Source organism: Fringilla coelebs, assembly GCF_963513975.1.
Source record: "Fringilla coelebs genome assembly, chromosome: 3".
NCBI lineage: Eukaryota > Metazoa > Chordata > Aves > Passeriformes > Fringillidae > Fringilla > Fringilla coelebs.
In genome coordinates, this window is record NC_140030.1 from 4,529,992 (window position 1) to 4,554,750 (window position 24,759).

The window sequence follows — 24,759 nt, forward strand, 5'->3', positions numbered from 1 at the left end:
GTCCATTTTAACCCACAAGCATTAAAACTCAGGCAATAAGTGCAGAAAATGCCCTGTTTGAGCAAAGCCCTCAGCTCCCAATAAAACTGAAGGAAATGCTGAAGTTCACTTGGCACACATTGATCTGTTGGACTCATCCTGAACTAAACTGCACTCAGCTGCTCTTTGCTGGCAGGCTGCTTTTGCTTTTTATAGTAGAGCTCACCAAGTAATTATCCAGATAGGATTTCTCTTTTTAGTTTCAACTTGTCACATTCTCTCCTTCACATATCTCCTGATGGCTGCTTGTCAGTCATGTCACTCATTGGGGCAAGAAGCCTAAGGTCATCATTAGCTCATGGCTTGATAGTCTGGAGAGGGAACCCCAGACAATTCTAATGCTCCTTATCTTGCTTGTGGTAAGAGCTCTAATGCATTTATTCCCCCTCTTTTCCAGGAAGAACCCCCATACTGATTTGTCAAAGGATAAATCAGTGTATTTCATTAAATGGCCATGTGTTAGCAGTAAATAAAGAGCAGTAATTTGGGCACCAGTGAGTTTTAACAATTTACTCTCTTTTCCAACTTCTCCAGCACCTCTGTTGTGTGGGTCCCATCTTTGGCTTTGGGCTGAGTCCCACCCTGCAGTCACACATCATCCCTGCACAGCTGTCCAACTTGTATGAAGAAGGGATTCTGTTGGTGTAGCAAGATGTATTTTCATTCTGGATCACAGAAAAAAAAGTGAAAAAGTTTGAAAAGTTCATTGAAGTGTTTGTATTCCCTTCAATGACTGTTTGGATTCCCTTCCTGAACCCCTCAGCATCTGCCTGTTTGGCTTTTTCCCCTTCCAAGCCATTCAGTTTCTTTTAACTGGTTGCACCATGGTTCACATGCTCTAGACACCAAATTTAGGTGTAATCTGGACATCAGCACATGAGCTGCTGTTCCAGTAGAGGTCTATCCAATATAACCAGTGGAGCCCCTGCAGGCAGTGATAAAGGTATCTAGAGAAAATCTACATTAAAAAAAACATTAAAAAACCTGAATGAGGTGTATGATTCCCCCCAGAAATATGGGTCAGTTGCCTAATAATAAGGATTTTCTATCTTTCTGGGTACCCTCAGGTGTCTCCTCCTATCTGCAACTTCTGCTAAAAGGTCCCACTCTTCAGTCATTTATCCTGTCTTATATCTGCCATCTTTCAGAGAGGATTTGGGAGGCACTGGGACTCTCAGATCCCATCCTACTGTCTCACCTGTCTCACCACTTATTCCTCATTCATCCCCCACTTCTGGCTGTTGGTTCCTACTCCACAGCTGTGGAGATGTGGAGCTGAGGACTTCTGAAATCTTCTGTATATTTGGCAGAAAGAGGCAACCAAGTGAGTTCTCCTTGTTTGGCTGCAATTCCAGGCTGCTTTCCAGAGTGCAGCCTGAGCACCTGAAGGAAGCTCCAGAAGAGAACCAACAGTAGGTGCTGTCCACCTGTGTATTGACCAATGAATAAAAGCTCCTCAGACTTTCTGGTGAAAATATGACACAGTTTTCAAAACAGCTGGGTACCTAAGTCCAAGAAGTTTTGGATTCAGGAAACAGAGATAGAGGAGATGGTCCCAGCAAGATATGCAGCAAAGGCTGTTTGCCAGGTGTAGGGAGGAGATCTATCTCAGAGATTTCGTTGCTCTTATATGCAACAGCTGTTGCAGAGTGTTATGTTGTGAAAAAAAGAGAAGGCTAGAAGGGAGGAAACACCCACTATTCTAGGAAAGAATTGAATGGGTTTTGCTATGGCACAAAACCCCAAACAATACAGCAAAAATCTGTCAGGAGGAACATCTGGAACAGAACTGAAATATGAAAACAATGGAAAATGCTTTTAAAACTCTACAAACTAGATCCAGACCACAGTCCAGGATAAATGAAAATCTGGGTAGAAAAAACACATCTCTATTTCTGTTCTTCTGTTTATTCCCTCCTTTTTTCTCGTAGTAGTTTTTCTCCTCTCCTGGGGTTAGACCTGATGAAGGGTTATGAACCAGCTGAAACCACTGTGCTAACAGATCTGTGTTACAATCTCAACATTTGCATCTCACACTTCTTCAGGACAGTGGGTATCAGTGGTGAATTTACTAACTCATCAGGTTGTTAATTAACACAGGATTATCATAAATGATTGGGGGTTTTTGCACTGTGTAGTGCAATTGGAAGAACACATGTTTGAGGGAGCCCTGCTTCTGTCTTCAGTGCCTCCTGATCCTTTCTGCACATCTCACCAGACATTTCCACCTTTTGGTAATTTCCAGGTTGCAAGTATCCTTTTTTCCTGGTCCTCTGCCAGCAGCATATTAGTATTTCACTTTGTGATCAATCAGAGTGCTCATCAAATTGCCAGGGCTTCCAGCTGGAGCATGAAAGGGGATCCATTTCCACTCATCTCATGCAGGATGGGGAATTGGGCAGTTTGGTGTGGTCTTATGTAGCATTTGCTCACTACAGAAAAGTGGGACAAGAAATATGAAGTTTTCACAACCAAAGTCCAAAGATGGACACTCGAAGCCCAGGTCCTTCACTTATGTGTTGCAGAAATCATGATTCCTGTTGTTTGTGGCAAGTTGCTGTATCCAACAAAACCACTTATTACAAGAGCTGTGATTTCATTGCCACTTACTTCATAAGGTTCTGAAACTTACCCAGCTCTGTGACTTGTGCGAACCAACTATTTTGGAGTCTCCTTATGAGTAAGCTGAAGTAGCTGCTGCTTTCATATCTTCATTTTCATAGGCCATTCTGCTGGAATCTATTTAGACTCAGCCAAAGTGTGTATCTGAGACATTACTCAGCTCTTCCCTTTGTTTTTCATTCTTTCCCATTCATTCCCAGAGAGATTCTTACCTTTTCAAGACCTCTTTCCTTATTATGCTCAATATTACAGAATCACAGAATGGATAAAGTTGGAATGTATCACCGAAGATCATTTAATCCAACCACCCTGATCAAGCAGCGTCCACTAGAGAATTCTTCACTTTTTTCCTAATTCTTCACTTCTAAATTCCTGCTGACTTTCCTAGAGCATCCTTGCAATTGCTCTCTCCAGTTGTGTCAGTTTATCTGCTTACTTTTAGTATCCTCACACAAGTCTGAGTCCCTAATAAAACATGGAATGCCACAGGGTTTGCAGGACCAGACCTGGTTGAGTCCATGCCCCCATTCCAGTCGCTCAGGCTGTAAATTAGTGTGTGCCATGTTCCTGCTGCACTCACATAGTTTGTTAATCATGAAGTTTTGTGCTACTAAGCCAAGTGCCTTGGAGAAGCCAATTATACAGTATCAAAGCTATTATCTTTATCAACTAGACCTGCAATCTCATTAGGACATGATAACAAGGAAGTCTCACAGGACCTTTTTTCTATAAAAGCAGGTTGATTGGCATTAATTATATCATCCACCTTTAATGATTTATTAATTTTGTTCTGAGTTGGACATTCCATTTTTATTTATTTTTCCCCCAGAATCAGTGTCAAGGTGACAGGCCTGTAATTACCTGGGGCTCTTACTTTTATCTTTGTTTGAAATATTGGCACTATATTAGCTTTCTTCAAGGGCTCTCAGACATAGTGAGTGATCCCAAAATTACTGAAGAGTCCACCTTAATAGTCCAACAGGTTTTCTGTAAAAGTATCTGCTAGGACTTGCATTCAAGTTACTGAAATCCATTGATTTAAATCAATGGAGCTATTGATGGCAATAAGCAAGCATTAAGCCTATTTTTCTTCTAAATATTCTTAAACAAAGTAGAATTTTTCTACTGATTGATGACTACTGTGTTCTTTTGTGTCATTTACCAATTACAATTTCCAGCCACTGAAGAATTTCTGTAAATATTATCTTCCCTTTTAAATTTTATTTTATTTTCTATTAAAAATAGTTTTATTATGACCTTTGTTTCTCTCTCTGTCTGTATCTTTTATTTGTGTGGTTTTGGCTTTTTTTTTAACAGGGTAAAATATCTTGATATGTTGTGCTTTTTGGGACTAAAATTTATGATTTTTAGCTAAATGTAGACCTAAATATTTTAAGGGAGGGAGAACTTCCAATTAATCCTATAGAATCTCCATTTCCAATCCTTTGTATGTGATTGCAAAGTCTGGAAGCCTACTTAAAAAATGTTTTAAAATTGAGCTAAGTATTGGATATATGAAACGGTTTTAACTGACTTAACTATAATAGCAAATGCTTTGTTACCAGGAGTAAAAAACATGAGAAATTGTGAAAGCATATTTGGAAACAACCTAATTCCTGCTTTTCCTCTGTTCAAAACACAGTTATGAGAGTTTAAACAAGGAAATCAAACCTGGTTGGGTGGACAATGGACACTGAAAAATGATTCCCTCCATGTCCCCAGAGAATATATGTGTTCACTGGTGTGAGATATACTAGATGGGGAACATGCAAGTCTTGTATTGTTTTGCCTTTTACTCATTAAAAAGGTGTACAGAGAATTTAAATATCCTCAGTAATCAGTCAGATGCTGATGGGGAACAATTAATTGTTTTATTGATTTCAATTAAATAAAAAAAGGTTCTTAAAGCAAAGTGTTTCTTTAGGATACAAAATCAACTCTCTTTTCCAAACTAGTAATTTTTAAATATTAAAAGAACATGACAGGGCAGCTAATTTTGTACAGATACATATATATATATTTTAGTTCTACATCTGCTGCAGTTTTCTGTTGCATAATTGATTTAATCTCTAATTTTAAAGGAACGTTGAACTCCTTTACTGGACTCCGCATACATTTCTCCAGGGCAAAAACTGTCCTACTTTTTCCTCCTTAGTATCTGTTTAGTGCTGGGCCATTTTCCTCTAAAACTGTAAACTACCCTTGGTGAAAGAAATGAAGGCAAAGTTGGAATACAGTTTACTGTGCAGACTTATCACCAAAACTTCTAGGGCACTTTCTTTTTCCCTAATTTTTTTCCTCAGTCTTTCCATTCTTCCCATCCTTGCTGCATGATTACCTTTCAACTGGTGAAGGAGCAAAAAGGCAAAAACTGGTTGAGAAAGGAAATATTAATTCAGCCATTTTGGTATTTCTTTAAAATCAGATTCACACATATTCCCCCCCTCATTTCCCTCCCGTTTTCAGCATCACAGAAGCCATTGATATTTTTGTGGTGGGTTTGATGCTGTTTTGTCTTTATTGCAGGTTCTTTGCAATATCCCCTAGAAAGGGATTTAAAGCTGCTGTTCCTTCTTCGGGCTTCTGAAGGGATTTACTGTGATCGTCTGGAGGATATAAATGTGCACCCCGGGAGTATTGGTATGAAACAGGAATTCCACTTTTCATAGGAAACTAATTTTTGGTAATATCCAAATCTACCACTGTTGTGACTGTTACCCTTTGGCACAGATAAACCTCAAACAAAGGTAGACAAATTTTACAGCTAACATTTAATCTTCTCTAGACATATAATCTCTATGAAAAGTTTCTGTTTTTTTGATTTGTCCTCTGGTTTTTGATCTGTTTTCCAGAGGGGGGAAAAAAGTTATTGTCCAGAAAGATTAATAATAGCCGCATAATTTTTTGTACCTTTCATTCCTGGAGTTTTTACCTAATTTGTTTACTCAGATTTTTGGTTTTTTAGATATGGTATAGATATTTTTTAGAATGGTAGATATTGTTGTCTGTAATTCCTTCAATTCTAATAAGTGTCAATGACACTTCTCTGCTAAAATCCCCTCTCTTGCCTGTACATGCAATGGTCATTTTACTTTATTGAGGACTTTTTGCTCCTTCACTTTGTATTTTGAGTGAAGTCTTTGTGCTGTTCTTACACTTCTCATAAAATATAGAAACATACTTTAATAAATATAAAGATTCCCATATATTTAGTTATTGCTTCAGTTCTTCTCAAGCCTCTTTTTCTTTAACCTTTGAAATCCTCCTTCTGTTCTTTCTTTTTTTTTCTTTTCCCAGGAGTTTATGGACAGGTGCAAATTTATAGTGCTTATCCTAAGATGCCTTGGACACATCTGGGAACTAATGTTGCTCCTGGCAATGAAAGGTGGTATTTTGGCTAAATGTGCTTTCAAATATTAAATTTTGGCTCCTGTTGCTATGACTTGTATTTAATATTCCTGTGAGTTGCATTATTCTTTCTCTTTGTGATGGGCTCTGTTTGAATTCTGTCTAGATAAAAAAAGCAACCTAGGTAACAGAAAATTGCACCATGATGGGGAAGCTGATGATCTTTAAGGTCCCTTCCAACACAGATTAACTTTAATTCTAAAAAAAATCTAAATTCCAAGGATGAATCAAGATGAGAATTCCTTCCTTCCTTCCTTCCTTCCTTCCTTCCTTCCTTCCTTCCTTCCTTCCTTCCTTCCTTCCTTCCTTCCTTCCTTCCTTCCTTCCTTCCTTCCTTCCTTCCTTCCTTCCTTCCTTCCTTCCTTCCTTCCTTCCTTCCTTCCTTCCTTCCTTCCTTCCTTCCTTCCTTCCTTCCTTCCTTCCTTCCTTCCTTCCTTCCTTCCTTCCTTCCTTCCTTCCTTCCTGCCTTCCTTCCTGCCTTCCTTCCTGCCTGCCTGCCTGCCTGCCTTCCTTCCTGCCTTCCTCCCTCCCTCCCTCCCTCCCTCCCTCCCTCCCTCCTCCTCCTTTTCCTGCCTTTTAGCCAGACCTAACAAAGCCTTATTGGAAGAGTTCCCATCAGGGTAGAGGTGTCAGCATTCAGGGAAATGATTGTAAAGATGAGCAGTGGAAGCACAGAGACCTCACCAGTAGGGTTCATCTGTTGTGATCTCTCTCAGAGCTGTGTGCTCAGTGCAGATTAATTGTTTAGGAATTGCTGTGTCGCTGATCCTGATCCAAATCCTGCAATTTTAGAACCACCCTCTGGAAATTCTTTTCCTTCCCTGACTGAGATGGGAGATCAGAGTAAGCAGATTCTGACTGAAGCATGCCAGTTAAACACTTGGATGAAATGGATCCAGGCTAGATCTGGGTTGCTGCCCAGATATTTTATGTGAAATATCATGAGGTGCTGAGATGCAAGTGTTTGGAGTTAATGCATGCACATTAAATACAACACAAAGAGTTGTTTCAGTTGTTAAAAGAAAGGGAAAAAAAAAACCTAACCAAAACCAATGCCCGATTTTTCATTAAAAATCTACCAAAAGCCAGCTAAGAGTTAATGTGGTTGGATACAGGAAATAGGTAAAGCAGTGCTGGAATATGAAACTGAATGAAAATGAAAGATGAAGGAAGTGGATTTTATTGAAGGAGAGGAGCTGTTCTATATCATTTTCCAGTATGAATCAGCTCATCAGTTCAGGAAAGACTTTCCTACCATTTCAGAAGATATTCAGTGATTCCAAAAAATAAAAAAAGCAAAAAAAAAAAAAAAGTAAAAAAAAAAAGTAATAAATTTTTGGTGGATTTCTCTACTGAATACTTACAGGTATTGTATACTGTAAGTACTCATCTGGAATCTACTCATCTTTGAAAAATATTGGGGAAAGAGACTCTGGAAAAACTTGTCAACATCCCTTTATGAATCTCCTTTCTCTCTGCATTTCTGTCACTCTAGCCTGCATGTGAGGCATTGTCTGAATTCACCCAGTGCTTTTTACCTCAATAATTCCCTGAGGAGTTTAGATCATCACCTGGCCAGCAGCAGTCACCCTGTAACAGGACAAGGTGTTTATCAAATAGAGATGAACACTGATCATTATCCATTTTGCTGTCACTAAGCACTTTTATTTTCCTTATGTGAAGCTAAAAATCCCCTGAACTACTAACCCAACTTTGACTGTAAAAGGGGATCTTCAGTTCAAGATTAGAACAAACAAATGCAGGACTCTGTGCAACGTTGAGTAGCCAGAAGAGTTTTAAGTGCTGGTGCCTAGAGGGTGTTCAGCTACCAAGGGCAGGATTCAGGTTCCTAAACAGATGGTTTGGGCCCATTTGAGGTGTCTTTGGGCTCTTTTGAGATGCTTTTGGGGTCCCTCCATGGCTTGCACATTTATCTCCAGGAACGCTTCAGGATCCAGTGCTGTCTCGGGTCACATCTGCTGGCTGATGTTTTAGATACCCTAGGATACGTCAGATAGCAAGAGATGCTCTTGTTTAGGGAATCAAATCCTGCTCAAAGTGCCCAATTCAGAGAACTGAATTGCTTTTCACCCACTACTAGAGCACCAACAAGCTCTGGTGGAAGAGCTTAGATGCCAAGTGCGGACGGACACACGACCCTGCACATGGCTGTTGTCTAAATCCAAAGCTGACTTTCAGCTCTGGAGAATATTCTTGGCACCAAAAATGTCTTTCAGAGGCAGCTTGAGCTCTGAAATGCTGTACTGGAACTGTATATGTTGTTAATCAATGGTGTGAAGTAGATGCTTCAGGATTAATTTCCTCCCACATATTTCAGACATCTGTTTTTGCAGAAAGCCCCTAAAGGGGCTTTTCCTACAGCATAGCCTGTGGACTTTTTTTTTTTCCCCTTTTTTTTTCTTTTTTTTTTTCTTTTCAGATCTCTCTGAGCAAAACTCTTCATTTTTAATGAAATTTGTGAGCCTAACTCTTGTAAGTGTAATGACATTAAGTTTATATCATGGTGTTACAGGATTTTTGTGGAGGATGAAGTAGATTGGGATCAAAGTGGGGATATAGTGATCAGCTCTTCTTCCTATGAAGCCCACCAAGCTGAAGTAGTTGCACTTAAAGAGGTCCATGGTCATAATATAAGAATTCATGAACATCTTCTGCACAGGCACATTGGTAAGGAATTTTTCTTTCCTTTTTTTGAGAGTTTTCTTCTGAAGTACTGACGTTCCATTTCATATCTCAACAGGATCAATTCTACTTCCTTGTGGTGTCTTCATTTCTTTCTCCATATACTTTTTTAGCTTGCTGATTTTAACATGAATTTCTGTGAATATAATCAATTCACTGCTGAATTGTTTGGGAAAACTTTCTGATGGTTCAAGTTGAACTGGTTCACAGAGAAAGAAAGTAATTTTTCCTCTTTTAAAGCAAAAAAGAAATGTAGGATTTTAGGCCCTTGGGACAATTTCTATGGTATGCCAAAACCCAGGAAAATAATTAAATACCACCCTTTTAAAAAATTTCAAAATAGTTATATTGATAAAGTTTCAAATACAAAATTTTATCAATTCCATGGCATGAAAACAATGTATTTATAAATTAATATCTAATAAATATAAAATCTGTGTATATCTATTTTTTGTGTAGATTGTATAGGATCTATATTTTTGTGGAAAAAGGGATGCAGTATTATTACTTATTTACTTTTATTTCAGCTTATAAAGTAAATTTATTACTATCTATTAAACAAAAGCTAAAGAACTTTATTAACAGGTCAAATTCTGAACCTTCAAACCAAGAATTTTTCTTGTGCACATCAATATTTTTTAAATATGATCTTTATTCCAACCAGTAGGCCCAGAAATGAGTGTAATGGATGAAAAGATCCAGAAATATCATGTTTTAAATGGTGAATGTTTAAATGTTTGAGCCAATAATCAAAGCTTCTCTTGGAACTCTGTTCTGCAATTATCCACAGTGTTAATCAACAGCAGCCTGCATGGCACAGTTTTTTATGACAATTGCATTTTTCAAACAAAATGTGCAGTTCAAAGCATAGAACATCTAGACTTTATTTCCAGTAGTTTATGCATTTTAGGCCTTTCTTTTTAGCTGATGTAGATATAATAAATGTGTCATGAGGGGAAATTGAGTAATGCAGCAGTTGTTAGATACAGCTGAAAAAAAAAGTACTAATGGAAAAATTAAGGGGTAAATTCTGAGTTTCACCTTGGCAAATGTAAATACTTGCAGGAAATGTTCACACATGGGCCAGTCACTCTCAGCTCCCTGGATCATTAAAGCAGAAAAATACATACAATACATACTTCTCACTTGTATATCATCTGCCCCTAAAGCAGGTATATAAAATACACAACAAACTGCACTTTGGATTTGCCTATTGCTCTCCACCATGCATAAAACCAGTCTGGATAACTAAATCACATCTGCATGTGTCTAAAATCACCTGAGATTAATCCGAGCTAGACAGCTGCATAAACTTGAGCAAAAGTGTCCTTCAGAAAGGCATTGAAGAAAGTATTTTAAAATCCTCTTAGAAAACACACGTGAGCAAGACTCTGTAGCAAAGAAGGTTTTGGCATCAACATTAGTCTGATCTTGAGGAAAATTCATGGAGATCAACTCTGCAGTATGCTGAAGAGTAACTCCAGCACGCAGAGCTTGGAAAAAATGAAGTGTGAACCTGTTCATTGCTTTGGCACCTGCACACCTCAGGGGAAAGGTTTAGCACCTTCTTGTTCTAAAAACGAGATATCTTGGTAAAATATAAGCACACAGTGAATATTTGATGGGCAGGTGGCCTTTCTGCTTTTGTGTCGATGCACGCAGATGGTGCTGGGGGTGAAACACACCTGAATGTCAGCGCAGATTCTGCAGAGGAGCTGTCAGGATTCATGTGCCTCAAAGCACTGGCTAATAGGTATGATGGACACTTATCACATTTGCTTTCTTGAAACTCCCCAGGGCGTCCCCATGACACAGAAGATGGCAGAAGCATCCCCTTGGCCGCGGAGGTTGGGCTCCTCACACGGAGCGTGCAGATCCAGTCAGATGTGGCTTGTGCTGGGAGGATGCTGGTGGGACACTTCACAGACTCCAGTGGGATGGAGTTTGAAGGTAGTTGAGATTCACCTGTCCTCATCAAGCACACTGGTTTTGCCCAAGAAAGAGGCGCAGCCACATGTGAATCCATTTACATGTGCTATGAAAGTCAGAACAAACTAATTGTCAACAAGTATGAAACATGAGCACCACTAAAAATTCATAAATTGATCCATAAATCCACAAATCATATGGAAGATATTTTAGGAAGGGCTGCTGTGTGCTTTGTAAGGTTTTACTGTGTGTTTGTATATATTTATTAACAAATACCCATCACAACAATGCACTGACAAAGTACCTGCTGTTATATGTCTGACTGTTGTTAATGTGGTTGTCCATACTGGTTCTTACATAATATAAGTTTTTATTTCACTCCATTTATTTCATTGCAGGTGCTCTTCAACTCTTAAATGTTCAATTTTTGAATTTTGGGCCTCCTCAGCTTTCTGCCATTGAATTCAGGAATGTATCCCAGGGGTCCTCAGTGGTGTCATCCAGCATTAGTGGCAGCTGTGGAGCTGGCATTAAAGCAGTTGAGAGCAGTGGGATCTTGCTGCACGATAATGTGGTGTTCAATACCACTGGAGCTGGCATTGATTTGGAAGGGAAAAATCACTCCCTCATCAGGAGCCTTGTTATTCTGAGCAGGCAGCCAGCAGGTTCATCAAACTGGGTTGCTGGCATCAAGGTGAACCTGGCCACTGGTGTCTCCCTTCATGGCAATGCTGTGGCAGGATCTGAGAGGGTTGGCTTCCATGTCAGGGGCCAGGAGTGTTCACTAGCTGGAGAATACTGCAGTGGAAATGTGGCCCATTCGAGTCTCCACGGCGTTCACCTGTACCAGGAAGATGGATTTCAGACCTGCACTAGAATCACAGGCTTTCTATCCTATAAGAATTATGACTATGGTGTCATGCTCCACCTTGGAGGCAGCGTTATCGTGGAGAACGTGGTGCTGGTGGACAACACCGTGGGACTCCTGGCAATGGTGCACTGTGCCTATCCCGAGCAGTGCTACACAGGGAAAAAATCCATAGAACTTAAAAACTCCACCATTGTTGCGACAAGCTCAACTTTTGACTGCCTCAGAGACAGGATCAAGCCTCACTCAGCTGATCCAACAGCCCAGGACCGACCCCCACGCTACCCTCTAAGAGGCCGTGTTGGGATTTTATGGCCCACGTTCAGCACCGCTCCCAGCCAAAGGCCAGAGCATCCCTGGCACAAAACTGGGCATCGTCCAAAAGCCCTGGGAATCATGAAGCTGAAAGGTTGGTCTTCTGCCTCCACTGGCCAGACTGTTCTGTCACTGCTTTTCTTTACTCATTTCATTTTTTCCAATTGAAATTTTAGCCTCCCACAGATGGACTGTTGGAGAAATCAGAGCCTCAATGAAATTGATAACACAATTCTTCTACAACTTGATACAGTTTAATTAGGAAAAAATATTATTTGATATTTTTCACTTCCTGAATCTACTGCAGGATAATTGTTGCCCCTAGAAGCTGTGCCTGCCCCATCCCTGGAGGTATTCAGGGTTGAGTTGGAAAGGACTTGAGGCAACCTGGGATAGTGGAAGATGCCCCTGCCCATAGCAGAGGGGTGGAATGAGATCATATTTAAGGTCCCTTCCAACCCAAACCATTCTTGGATTTTATGACTCCATGATAACTATGTCTTGTGCTATTGTATAGATTCCACCTCACACATACCTTCCTTCTGTGTTACTTTTCCAATTGATTAATCTCTCTGACCCACAGTTGCCTCCACCTAAGTAAAGATACCAAATCTGAGAAGTGAATATCACACTTTGGATAGAATTGTCACAGAACATAAGAACTACAGCTCACAGAAGTGGTTATGACCTTTACTGGTATATGAGATTGCACAAGAGGAATAGAAGTCTGTTATGTATCCTGGATCTTTGTTTCAAATGAATTGTTTCAGTCCCCAGAGCAACATTTGAATGTAGAAGAATCCTGATAGCTGGTTGCAAAGGTGGTATCTAAATACTTCACTATTTTCATGTTTTTATTCCTCACTACTACTTACTTTTGCAAGAAAATTCATTATCCCCTTTTCACTGAAGAACAAGAGAGATAGAGAAAGACAAATAGACTTGTGCAGAATCTCAGAAAAAATTCATGGCACAATACGGATTTTGGAGCTGCACAAGAGTTGAGTGCCAGAGCCAAGTATGTGTCATCACACCCTGCTTGTTTTATATTAATCTCTGGCAAGTAGAAAAATCATCCAAGGCAGGTCGTTATTTAACTCGTTCTTACTTATTCAAATGAAAATGTATTACATACTCTTGCTTTTTGTTTTCTCTTTCAGGTACTATTTCTTTGATTTCATTTACTATGGCATGACTTGGTTGGTATCAACTCTGGATATAACTTAGCTACAGAGTATTCTAAAGCCACATGAAGATCTATGAACAATGCTATTAGTCTGATTTAAAAATAATTTCCACAGATATATATGGGGGGCATGTTAATATGGAAAACATCACATAAAAAACCCAACTTTCTTATCTCTAGTTATGGCACTATTTTAACCATTTTTCCTTGCTTGATCTTTTAATCCCTGGCAGAAGTCACCTTTACTGGTTTTACGCAGAGCTGCTACAGTGAAGACAGGGATGTCTGTATCATGTCAAATGCTGATCATTTAGGCATCATGCCTCTCATCACAGCAGAGACATCAAGGATGTTACACATCAGTGAGAAGGACAAGTTCTACTTTCATCCAACAAGGTAAAATGCTTAATTCTGAACTATCTTTTTTCCAAAAAAAAAACTAAAACCCAAACACCTACACCTTTGGAACTATCCTTCCCTCATATCTGCTTTTGTACTGCTCCTGTCTGACAGAAATGAGCAAGCTCTGACATCAAACAAATATGCACAGAAAAACTCAAATACAGGGAAAAAAAAAAAGAAATGGAAAAACACCACCAAATTTAGTTTAGGGCAATCTTTTACAATTTGAGCTTTGAATTCCATCAAGGTGCATCTCTGGATGAATCCTGTTGGATTTCTTCTTTACCTGACATTTGTGTAGCAAAATAAGCCTCACGTATCCCATTTCCTAAACCCCCATCCTGAGCATCTCTGACTTCTCAGCCTCAGGCTTCAGAAAATGTCAGGACCTCCGGGAAAAAAACCCTGAAACAGGGAATGTCCTTTTGGTCGGGGAAGCGTGGCTTGATTTGTGCCTGCGAGATCACATCAGAAATGTTGATCAGTACCAGGCAGGCTGTGAGATGTCAAATGATTGCCAGAACTGCTCCTGCCCAGGGAGAATATCGTCTGTGAGTGTTGAGGAGGGAGGGGAGAACTTCATCTGTAACCTTAAGTCACTGCTGGTTGCAATGGTTTAGACATACCACATCCAATGGAAACCACATGCCTATTTATTTATTGCAGTCACTGAACATGATGCAGAGGCTATGTCAGGAAAGCCTTGAAGTAGCAAAAAAACAATTCCAGCATGGACTCCACTTGCCAGTCAAAAATAATTGGAGGTGTCCCGCACTGCTATGTTTAGAGCCCCTCCAGCCTTCTGCCAGAATTTCTTATTTTATTCTATATTTTTGCTTTTTGCTCTGGGCATTAGTTTGCGTGTAGATTTCTGAGCCCTGTCCAGCTTGTCAGCTCCCATTATGTTTCACTCTTGTATCCATCCCACAATATTCTGCTGGTAGTGAGCTGCTGAATACCCAGTCTACTGCAAGAGCTGGTGGTTTTCAAATGTGAGGAATGCACGTGGATTCCTGAATGCTTCCTTGGAAGGCTGCTGGGCCGCTGAGGGTGGTTCCTTCTCCTGGTGCTCCTCATGCAACATCTGCATGCATTTATTTAATCCACCTTTGCAGCTGCTGAGCTTGATCCAGGATGTGGCTGCATTGTTCTGCTTTAGCATCCTGAAGGGATATCTTGATGTATTTGTCCTGTAAAAGAGAAGATGAGCATTGCCTTGGAGCAAGAAAGGAAATAGAAACATCAGAGAATATAGCAAATCCATGAAGAACTTTGCTTGTCCTACTGGTAGACCTAACCAGCAGAAATGCTAGATGTGCTGAGAGGTGGTCAAGAACTGAACTGTCAGGATCAGAAGAGTCTTTGTTCTCTGCCTCTTTTGAGTTTGGTTGACTGGGGGAATTGGCCTTTTTGTTCCTCTGCCCTTACTGCAAATCTCTGCCTATACCTCTTTGCCCCATTCATGGTACCAGCAATCAGGTTTTCTCAGCCTGAGACCAAAAAATTCTGCCTTTTCTCCAAGGTTTAATGTGTAGCAATCTGAAAATATCTCCATGGACTTTGCTGGAGTGCAAGACTTTTCATTGTATGGAATTCTGCCATGGGTGTGAGATGCTCAGTTCCCCAGTTCCTTTGAGCTGTGTTGAACCTTTAGTCAATCTGTAACTGAAAGCAATTCAGCTCACTACATGTTAGTGTTCCAAAAATCAGGCATGTTATTTAAACACACTGACCTCCTTCTATAGTCAACATAGACCCTTGTTTAGGAAATTAATAATCTCAACTCTTATATTTGTCTCAGTGAGATGAGTTTCTCTCAACACACCGGTTCTGTTACAGGTACCTTCCTCTCTGGCAGCCAGTAATTAATGGCTTCCATAAAAATTTATAGGCTTTTCTGGCTGTTCCAAGCCACTAATAATAATGTTACCTTTCCTACTTACCAGCATACAGACCTCTAAAGACACCATGCTCCCTGAAAAGAGATGCATAGGCTCCAGGAAAGCCCTTTTCAAGGATTTGGATGGAGGTGTCCTGCATCTGGAGCCACCTGTCTCTGTTTTCCCCAAGTCAGAGTTTGAATGGACACAGTTCTACTCAGAAGCTGGTAAGTGCCTGTGCTGGAGGGAGTGTTTGCAAAGTCATGCAGAAACTTGAGCCATGAGATGTGACTTTCACTGAGATCTGCAGCTGAGGCTGAGGTCATGGTAGTCCCAGCCTGTGTGATTCCTTTCCAGCCAAGATGTAGTGAATTGTGTTGTAGAAGTCTGGGGTGACCCAGTGTGCAGCTTTGTGCCCATCAGTGCCACACTGCCTACTTGCAGTGTCATTTCACCCTGCATCCTTAGCCTCTTTAGGGTCTGACTCGCTAGATTGGATGGTAGAAAGAAATTTTTCCCTGTGAGGGTTCTGAGACCCTGGCACAGGTTTCACAGAGAAGCTGTGGCTGTCCCTTGATCCCTGGAATTGTCTAAGGCCAGGTTGGACAGGGCTTGGAGCAGTCTGGGACAGTGGAAGGTGTCTCTGCCCATGGCAGGGGGTGAAATGAGATGATCTTTGAGGTCCCTTCCAACCCAAACCATTCCATGATTGGTGATTCTATCTGCCCCTTGCAAAGTCCTCTGAGAGCATTGAGGGGCACATGCCATAAAACCATCACAAAACTGCAAAATAATCCAATAACTGGCCCCGTAAGGATTTTCATCCGCATCCCACTGAGGAGATAATCAAGCTGAAAACCCACTCCAGAAGTTTGACAACCCCTCTCTGTTTAAAAAAGGCCCATTCTGCTCAGTAACCACTTTCTGAAGGCTCCCACAGCAAGGCTCCATTCTCATCCTGATTAAAACCCAGCTCTCTGATTCCAAATAAACTCTTTAATTACAATTAGCATTCCCCGTGCCTGCTGCTGATGGTGGCCATTTTGCTCGAGAGATGCATCGTTTGTAACTCTGCCGGTATGGGAGACTGATGGGAGGGACTGCAATTAATCCTCTTTTCCTTCACACTCTGAAACTGATTAAACACAAGAAGAACTTTAATCTTTAAACAAAATGTGTAAGGCTTTTCCTCTAAGGATCCTGCTCTAGCTGGCTGCTTACAGGGTTGATTTATGTGTTGTCTAGATGCAAACACTGATTTTTATTGTACCTTTTCCACCCTAATTATGAATCACATCCAAGCACTAATGCTCTGGTACTATTACCACTTAGCACCTGCATATTAATGAATAAATTTGCATACAAAACCTGTGTTTTATTCAGATTCCCACCATTTTTAGCACATCCTAGCACACAGTCATAGGTATGAGAGGAATCCCCACCATCTAAAGTGCACTGAGGGTACAACCTTCACCCCATAGGGTTTATCTCCTTGTGAAATGGAGGTAACAGCATATGATAAATGTTGCCTGACTCTGAAGCTATGACAAAACTGCTATGTTTTCTTTTTGCTGCCCAAATCAGAATGGGGATTTTTTTTTTCCCCTTCCCTTCACAAATGTGTGTTAAATTCCTCTGCATTTCTCATTCTGACCTATGGCTCCTTCTGTGGCTGACATTTGGAAAGGCACAACTTGATGATAAGGTGAATTCGTGGTCATCTTCTTCCCTTCTCTTCTTCTCTTTCTGGCAAGTTGTAGCACAGAGTATTTTTCACAGCAATGCAGGCTCCCAGGATAGACAAATTGGAGAAAAAGCTCAATTTTCCTGCTCCCACTCATCTCCTGCCAGCAGGACCAGAGCAATTATCATCCCCCCTGTGCTGGGCATTAATGAGGCCAAACCTTGAGTCCCATATTCAGTTTTGAGCTCCTCACTGCAAGAAAAAGACATTGAGGGGCTGGAATGTGTCCATGGAAGGGAAAGGAGCTGGGGAAGGATCTGGAATGTAAGTCCCACGAGGAGCAGCTGTGGGAGCTGAGGTTCTTTAATCTGGAGAAAAGAAGGCTCAAGGGGACTCTCTACAACTCCCTGAAAAGAAGAATTGGCCTCTTTTCCCAGGGAATTAGTGATAGGTCAGGGGGAAATACCCCCAAGTTGCACCACAGAAAATTCAGGTTGGATATAATGAAAAATTTCTTTCCAGAAAGGGTGGTCAGCCATTACAACAGGCTTCCCAGGACAGGGGTGAGGCCACCATCCCTGGAATCATCAAAAAGAAATGATGACAGAAAGAAGAAAGAAAACCAAGATGTGGCCCTTTGTGATGTGGTTTAGTGGGCATGGTGGCATTCACTCATTCATCATGGGCTTGATGGCCTTGGAGGTCTTTTCCAGCCTTAATGATTCTGTAGGGACAGATTCCCCTTTGGTGTGACAATGCTTCAAGGTGGTGTTGTCACAGAATTATAGAATCATAGAATGGCTTGGAAGGGACATTGGAATGAGGTGATCTTTCAGATCCCTTCCAACACAAACCAGTCTGTGATTGTATGTTTCTATGATAAACATAAATATTTATATTCACTTCAAGCTCCCAATTTGGCCAATCAGATTGAAATTACTGTCCCTCAGCCATTTTCAGATACTCTGACTACTCCGTGGGGAGCAAACCAAAACACTCAGTTGACTTCAGGGACAAAAAAGCCATGGAAATGTTTTATCAGAATAAGGAATATCACAGAGAAGAGATTGTGAAAGCCACAACTGGGGCACAAGGGATCATTCAGAATTCTATTGATGTTCCTGGATTCATGTGATATCTTTTATTGAAGATGCAATTGATATAGAATTTATAAAATTTATTATTTCTATACCCACTTTTTTCCCTCTTTGTTTTCCCAAACTTTTACCCACTGAATTTGCTCTTTGTTCACAGACCAAGCTTTTTATTGTGACTCCCTGAAGAAACAGAATTGTTCACTTCAAAATGAAATTTTAGTTTTCTGGATAAACTGCAGAAATTTAGAAAAAAAGAACTAAACAGGAGGGAATGGATCCAAGATTTTGGTTGCTATTATTATTTCTACTGCAAGAAAAAAGGAGTAACAACAAAAGTGGGTTTGAGTCCAACAAAGCATAATTACTTTTTAATGTGAGAGTCCTTTTTAGTCTTTTTTTTGTCTTTTAAATATAATGCTGCAAAAGTTTAAAATTAAATGTTTTCCAACACCCTCCTCCCTAAATAATTTATGAGGAACTTTCAAAGTACCATTTTTTGAATTATCCAAAACAATTTAATGAGTTTAACATGAATTTGTAATTATTTAAATCTCTTTGAGCTGCCATTTTTGGATGACAAAATGTTTTTCTCCTAAAACTCATGTCTAGAGCAAGCCTCTTGCAAAAGAGCTTGGGGCCAGGCCTGGAGCACTAAATGGTTCCATGATAGAGGAAATACCAGAATCATAAGCTGTACAGCAGAATTAGCTATAAACAGGAGTGTCTTGTTGGGGAATTAAGGATAAGTGAACAGTTTGTGTATTCAACTGAATCCTATGTCCACGTTAAAGCCCCAGCTCCACGAAGGGCAGCTGATACAACCATCCTTGTGTAGTGAAAGGATCAGCCAGTTGCTGGCTTTTGGCAGTGTTCATAGGACTCTGTTATCACAGTTCCTAAATCTGTGATCTGGGATGGCTCCCAGACCCATCAAAGTTCATTGTCTTCCCCTGGTGGGAATGGAGCTGAGGACCTGAAACTGCTAGAAGATCCAGCTGACTCCACTTCTGTTGTCTCCAGTATTGTCATAGAACTTTGGAATGGTTTGGGGTGGAAAGGAACTCAAAGGTCATCTGAGTCCATCTCTTGCCATGGGCAGGGACAGCTTCCACTAGAGTTTACTAATGTCGCCTCCACTGAGCAAAGAGAGATTGACTCATTACGTGGTTAATACACAGAAACTGAGAGATGAAACCAAGGCTTTCAAGTTTTAGTCTTGAGCCTGCAGACTTATGTTTTATGTTTTCTTCCTGCTGTCAGATACATTGCAGGCATAATTCAAGGCAATTTGGACTGAATAATCATAAAATCATAAAGCAGATCAGGTTGGAAGTGGACTCAAAAGCTCATGTGGTCCACCCTTCTGTGGGAAAGGAATATTATCTGTCACCCTGTCCAACTTCATTTTGGAAACCTCAAAATGAGGATGTGATGGAAACTCCACCATGTCCCTGGGGAGGTTGTTCCAATAAACCATAGAATCACAGAATAGTTTGGCTTGGAAGGGACCTTAAAGATCACCTTGTTCCATCCTCCAGCCATGGACATGGGCACCTTCCACCATCCCAGCTTGCTCCAAGCCCTGTCCGACCTGGCCAGAGATGGGACAACTACAGCACCCAGTGATTGCTCTCACTGTGAAAAAAACTTATTTCTTGTATATTGAGATGAGACCTTTCCTGGTGCAAGCAGTACCTGTAGCCCAGTGTCTTCCCCATGTGTCTCCTTGTGAAGAAAGAGCCTCATCCTCCTTGTAGCTTCCCTGTGAGTACTGGAATATTGTGATAGGATTCTCTCCTGAGCCTTGTCTCCTCCAGGGAGAACGGACCTAATCCTTCAGCCTTTCCCCATAGGAGAGGTTCCCCAGCCTTTTCACCAACTTTGTGTCCTTTCTTCAGTTCTTTCTAATTCTGATTAGGAAGACAGGGGGATGATGAAGCCATGGGCTATCTGATGTATATTCATGCAACCTTTTCTTTTTTTTTGTAAATATGTGCTCCTTGCATTTTGTGTGAAAAATTTGATTTATTTTCTCCTTTACAACCTGACAACTCTATGTAACTTCTCTGGATACAGTAGAAGAATCAGTGAAATTTAGGTCTGTAATACCTCTGTGGGATGGGCATTTATTTTGACACTAATTTTCTAGGAAGAGGAGAGAATTTGTGACTTGCCCAAGGTCAGTCATTGAGTTAAAATTTTTCCTTCCAATTATTGTCAAAAACTCTTTGAATTGTAACACTGAACTTAAAAGTCATAAATGAATATACAGAAGTTTGTTAAGTTCATCAGAAATATGATAAAATGTCAGATGTAGGAAAACAATAACTTGGGTTATGGGTTGAAGATTTTTGTACAATTTTCTTTCTTCTGGTACTTTTAATTATTGAAAAAAATAGTTGGGAAGTGTCAAATTTTGAGACACAGGCTGGCAGTATAAGTTAGAGCTAAAGCTGGGTGAAAATGTTGCACCATAAATATTTAATATTCCAAGGAATATGATTAGCCACACTAACTACGCATAATCATAGTCAGTAATTAAAGATGTCTGAGAAGAAAATGCAGGTTTGTTAGATCTGGAAGGAATGAAACAATGCAATATCAGCATTGTTTTCCTCTGGAGCTTTTTTGCTGTTGTTGTTCACAAATAGAAATTTGCTTTTTCTGCAATAAATGGCCCATGCAAAATGGGTTGGAAGTAGCAATGGAGGACATTAAAAGAGCTCTTACCAAGCTATTCTTTCATAAAAACCAAACCTAATATGATCAGAAAATGCTTGTAATCCTTAATTTTCCTGAAAAACACATCTCTGGTAAAGATTTCAGCAGACTTTAATTAAGTTGAGACCAAAGCAGAGAATAAGGTTGGGAGGATTTTCATAATGCTCATGGGAGAACAAAGTTTAAAGTAATCCAAAGGGAAATTCAGTTATTTTTATATCTTTGATGTCTATGTGGTGGCTCATTGGGGTGAGATGGTGGAACACACTGAATTAAAGAATCAGCTCTGCCAACTTCAGTACAGCAGAGTGAGGGACAATTCTGTGGCTGGAGAATCCACCAGCTGGGAAAGAGCAAGGAATGGCTTTAAACTGACAGAGGACAGGTTTAAATTAGAGGCATGGAAGAAATTCTTCTCTGTGAAGGTGCTGAGCCCCTGGCACAGGTTGCCCAGAGAAGCTCTGGCTTCCTCATCCCTGGAAGTGTCCAAGGCCAGGTTGGACAGGGCTTGGAGCAGCCTGGGATAGTGGAAGGTGTCCCTGCCCATGGCAGGAGGTGGGACAAGATGAACTTCTTGGTGTCTTCCAGCACAAGCCAGTCTGTGATTCTGTGAATCTGGATGCCACCATGAGACTTCCTTAAGGGACAGCTCTGCTAAGGAAAACCCCTCCTCTACACGATTTCTTTCGGTAAATCAGAGAGGAACTGGGCGCAGTCGGGGATGTAGCAACAAGGTCAGCAGTGGGGCTGAGGTGGTCATGCCACATGTCCACTTTGAAATACTCTAAATTGCTTTCTCTCACAGTCACCTGCATTTCAGCCTCTAATAAAAGGCTATTTTCTTTTTTCAGGGTTGCTTTTTCCTAAATTTTGAATCCAGGATGTGTGGGATGAATGACATTGTTCATTTTCCATGCAATCAGCATAGAGCATTATATATATACACACAGATTATATATCTGCATATGTATAACTGTATAAGCCAATGAAGCCGTATTTCCTTGTCCCCATCAAACAAGGGTATCAAATTCTTTTCTCCTGATGAAGCCAAAAAAACCTTGGGCAAACCCAACCATTTTGTGCATTTATTGCTGTAAATGGAGTTTAGCTTTTTGTGCCACCCTTTCTGCTTCTTTTCTAAATTCCTCAGGTTCTTTCAAACAGTCATGCACTGATGTTCAGCTGCATAAAATGTAAAATATGTATACATATCTATTAGGAATGATTATCCAAATGAATTTTGGAAAAACTGATTATGAAGTCAGGTCCCTGACAGTGGGAGATAACCTTGCCCCTTAGGATAGCTATCCCTTTTGAAGATGTGCCAACAAATAGTTTGTGCCTAGTCTTGCTATCAGTAATTCTTGGCTTCTCCTTTTAGCCTTAATCCCTGAGGATAAAAGAGCAGGTTTTTAATTTTCCAAACTCAACTCCTGTATTTAAGGAGCTATTTTAAAAAATGTCGCCATTTTTAGAGTTTGTGAGATCTTGGAGAGCCTGTTTGCTTCCCTGGGGGCTCAGTACCCCCAAAACACCACATCACCTTTATTTAGGATTCTAGTTATGAATTTGAAACCCACCTCTCTCCCTTTCTGTTGTAAATGTTGTCTGCAATACAAACAAAAGTGGTTTTTTTTATCATTGACATGATGAGGCTTCTGTTTCAATGTAGTGCTTCTTGAACTGTGATTCATGAAGCATTGGTGGTCCATGAAATCTGAATAACTGATGGACTCACCACTGATGGATTTATTTAGGAACCTGACAGTTAAAGGTGAAAAGAATTATTAGGCATGTGGAAAACAGGCAATATGAGGAATGGCTGGAAAAGCTGGGTGGCTTGGTCTTGAGAAAAAGTGGAAGAGAGGTTTAGGAACAGCCTTCAAAAGCATGAGACTGCTGGGGATTGGAGAGAAATAGATTGCTCTCAAAGTGTGTGGAACCAGAAATAATGGTTGGAAGTATCATCAGGATAATTTTATGTGTTGGGGGGAAATGCTGGAATAAAGACAGAGAAACATGGGCATAGCTTTCCTGAGTGAGTTGCAGAGTCCTCATCAGTGGTAACATCCTTAGATAATCAGATACAGATGATCTTTTCCTGAGCAGGTGGAGGATGGGTCAAATAACTTCAAACAGCCCTTTCAGCACCTATTTTAAACATTTTAAAGATATTTGTGGCCTGCAGGAATCTTTGAGGTCTGACAGTGACATATGGGTCCAAAGGCCAGGGTGTTGTAGGAGGTTTCGTAATTAGAACTCTCTAAATGCTTCTGATGAAGACAAAGAGTGACCACTGGGGAGGAAACTGGTTGTCTCTCAACCCATGTGCTTGGTCCTGGTCATTCAGTCTGCCTGTTCTTGTGGAATGCCAGTGAGCCTGAAATTATGTGCAATTTGTAAGTGTAGAGATGAGTCCCATAGAAAATGGTGTCCAGGGTGTGAATGGAGTTTACAGCACCAGGGAACCAAAGCTGGCACAGGTTGCCTGAGTAGCTGTGGCTGCCCCATCCCTGGAAATGTTCAAGGCCAGGCTGGATAAGGCTGGGAGCAACCTGGGATAGGGAAAGGTGTCCCTGCCCATGGCAGGTGGTTGGAACAAACTGACCTTGAAAGTCTCTTTCAACACAAACGATTCCATGAATCTATTCCTTATCTGGGATCTCTCCTCCAAGCTCAGATATCCTTCATATTCTCCCAAGGAATTGTTTCATTCTTATTTTTCAGTCCTGCTTTGGTGATGCCCACAAATCTGAGTGAGTTGTTGGGTTTTATTCCTACCATATACCACCCAGAAATTTCCAGCATCTTCTGGAAGAATCACAGGATCACAGAATACTTTGGGTTGGAATGGGCCTTAGAGACCATCCAGTTCCACCCACCTGCCATGGGCAGGGACACCTTCCACTCCCAGGTTGCTCCAAGCCCCATCCAACCTGGCCTTGGACACTTCCAGGGATCCAGGGGCAGCCACAGCTTCTCTGGGCAATCTGTGCCAGAGCCTCCCTACCCTCACAAGGAAGAATTTCTTCCTAATATCCAATCTAAACTTACTATATTTCAATTTTAATCTATTCCCCCTTATCTTGTCAATCCATGCTCTTGTAAATATTCTTTCTCAGTCTTTCTTGTTGACTCACTGCAAGTACTGGAAGGCCACAATTAGATCCTCCCAAAGCTTTCTGTTCTCCAGGCTGAACAATCCCAATTTCCTCAGCCTTTCCTCAGAGCAGAAGTGCTCTATCACTCTGATCATCCTGGAGCCTCCTCTGGACTCGCTCCAACACCTCCATGTCCTTCCTGTGCTGGAAATCCAGGGCTGGAAGCAACTCTGCAGGTGAGGTCTCACCTGAGTGGGGCAGAGTCACTTCCCTTGATCTGCTGCCCATGCTGCCTTTGCTGCAGCTGCTGCAGAAGCTGCTGATATTAAAAGTCAAGCCAGAATGTGTCAGGAGAAACAGAGGAAGTGAAGTGAGTTGCTCCAGTGAGGCAGTGATGGAACCAAGGACAGCATCTACATGGAATACCCTCTCCAGGTTCGCTGACTGCTGCCTTTAAGGAGGCAAGATGGTTGTGTTTATGCAATTAAAAAAACAAAAAAAAAGAAAAACAGGGAAAAAAAAGTGTATTTCATCCTGCAAGCATAACTATAATATTTCCTTTAGATCTTAGAGACATATTTATAATCCAACCAAACTGCTGAGTGGGAGTTTGCCGAGGTTTACAGGGGAAGCACCGCATTTTGCAACAATTAATTTTGCAGAGGAAGCAGCCTGTTTAAAGATGCCTGTGGCAGTCACTAAAATATGTGTTGTTTTTCAAGGCCACCAGACACACAGTTGGCTAGGTTGGCTAATAAACAAAACAACAATGCAAAAAAAAAAAACAACCCAGTCTCATGGGGT

At 40.8% G+C, this 24,759-nt stretch overlaps 1 protein-coding gene across 1 annotated transcript in view; it reads left to right on the plus strand.

Annotated features, from left to right (window-relative positions):
• Positions 1-24,759, plus strand: part of PKHD1 (PKHD1 ciliary IPT domain containing fibrocystin/polyductin) — a gene marked incomplete at both ends in the record, with an annotated part of 235,736 nt that overhangs the window by 153,308 nt on the left and 57,669 nt on the right. The window contains 7 exons of the mRNA XM_084201664.1: positions 5,188-5,301; positions 5,959-6,046; positions 8,603-8,757; positions 10,570-10,722; positions 11,100-11,978; positions 13,304-13,466; positions 15,419-15,579. Coding sequence (XP_084057790.1) covers positions 5,188-5,301; positions 5,959-6,046; positions 8,603-8,757; positions 10,570-10,722; positions 11,100-11,978; positions 13,304-13,466; positions 15,419-15,579 — 1,713 coding nt within the window. The remainder of the gene's footprint in view (positions 1-5,187; positions 5,302-5,958; positions 6,047-8,602; positions 8,758-10,569; positions 10,723-11,099; positions 11,979-13,303; positions 13,467-15,418; positions 15,580-24,759) is intronic.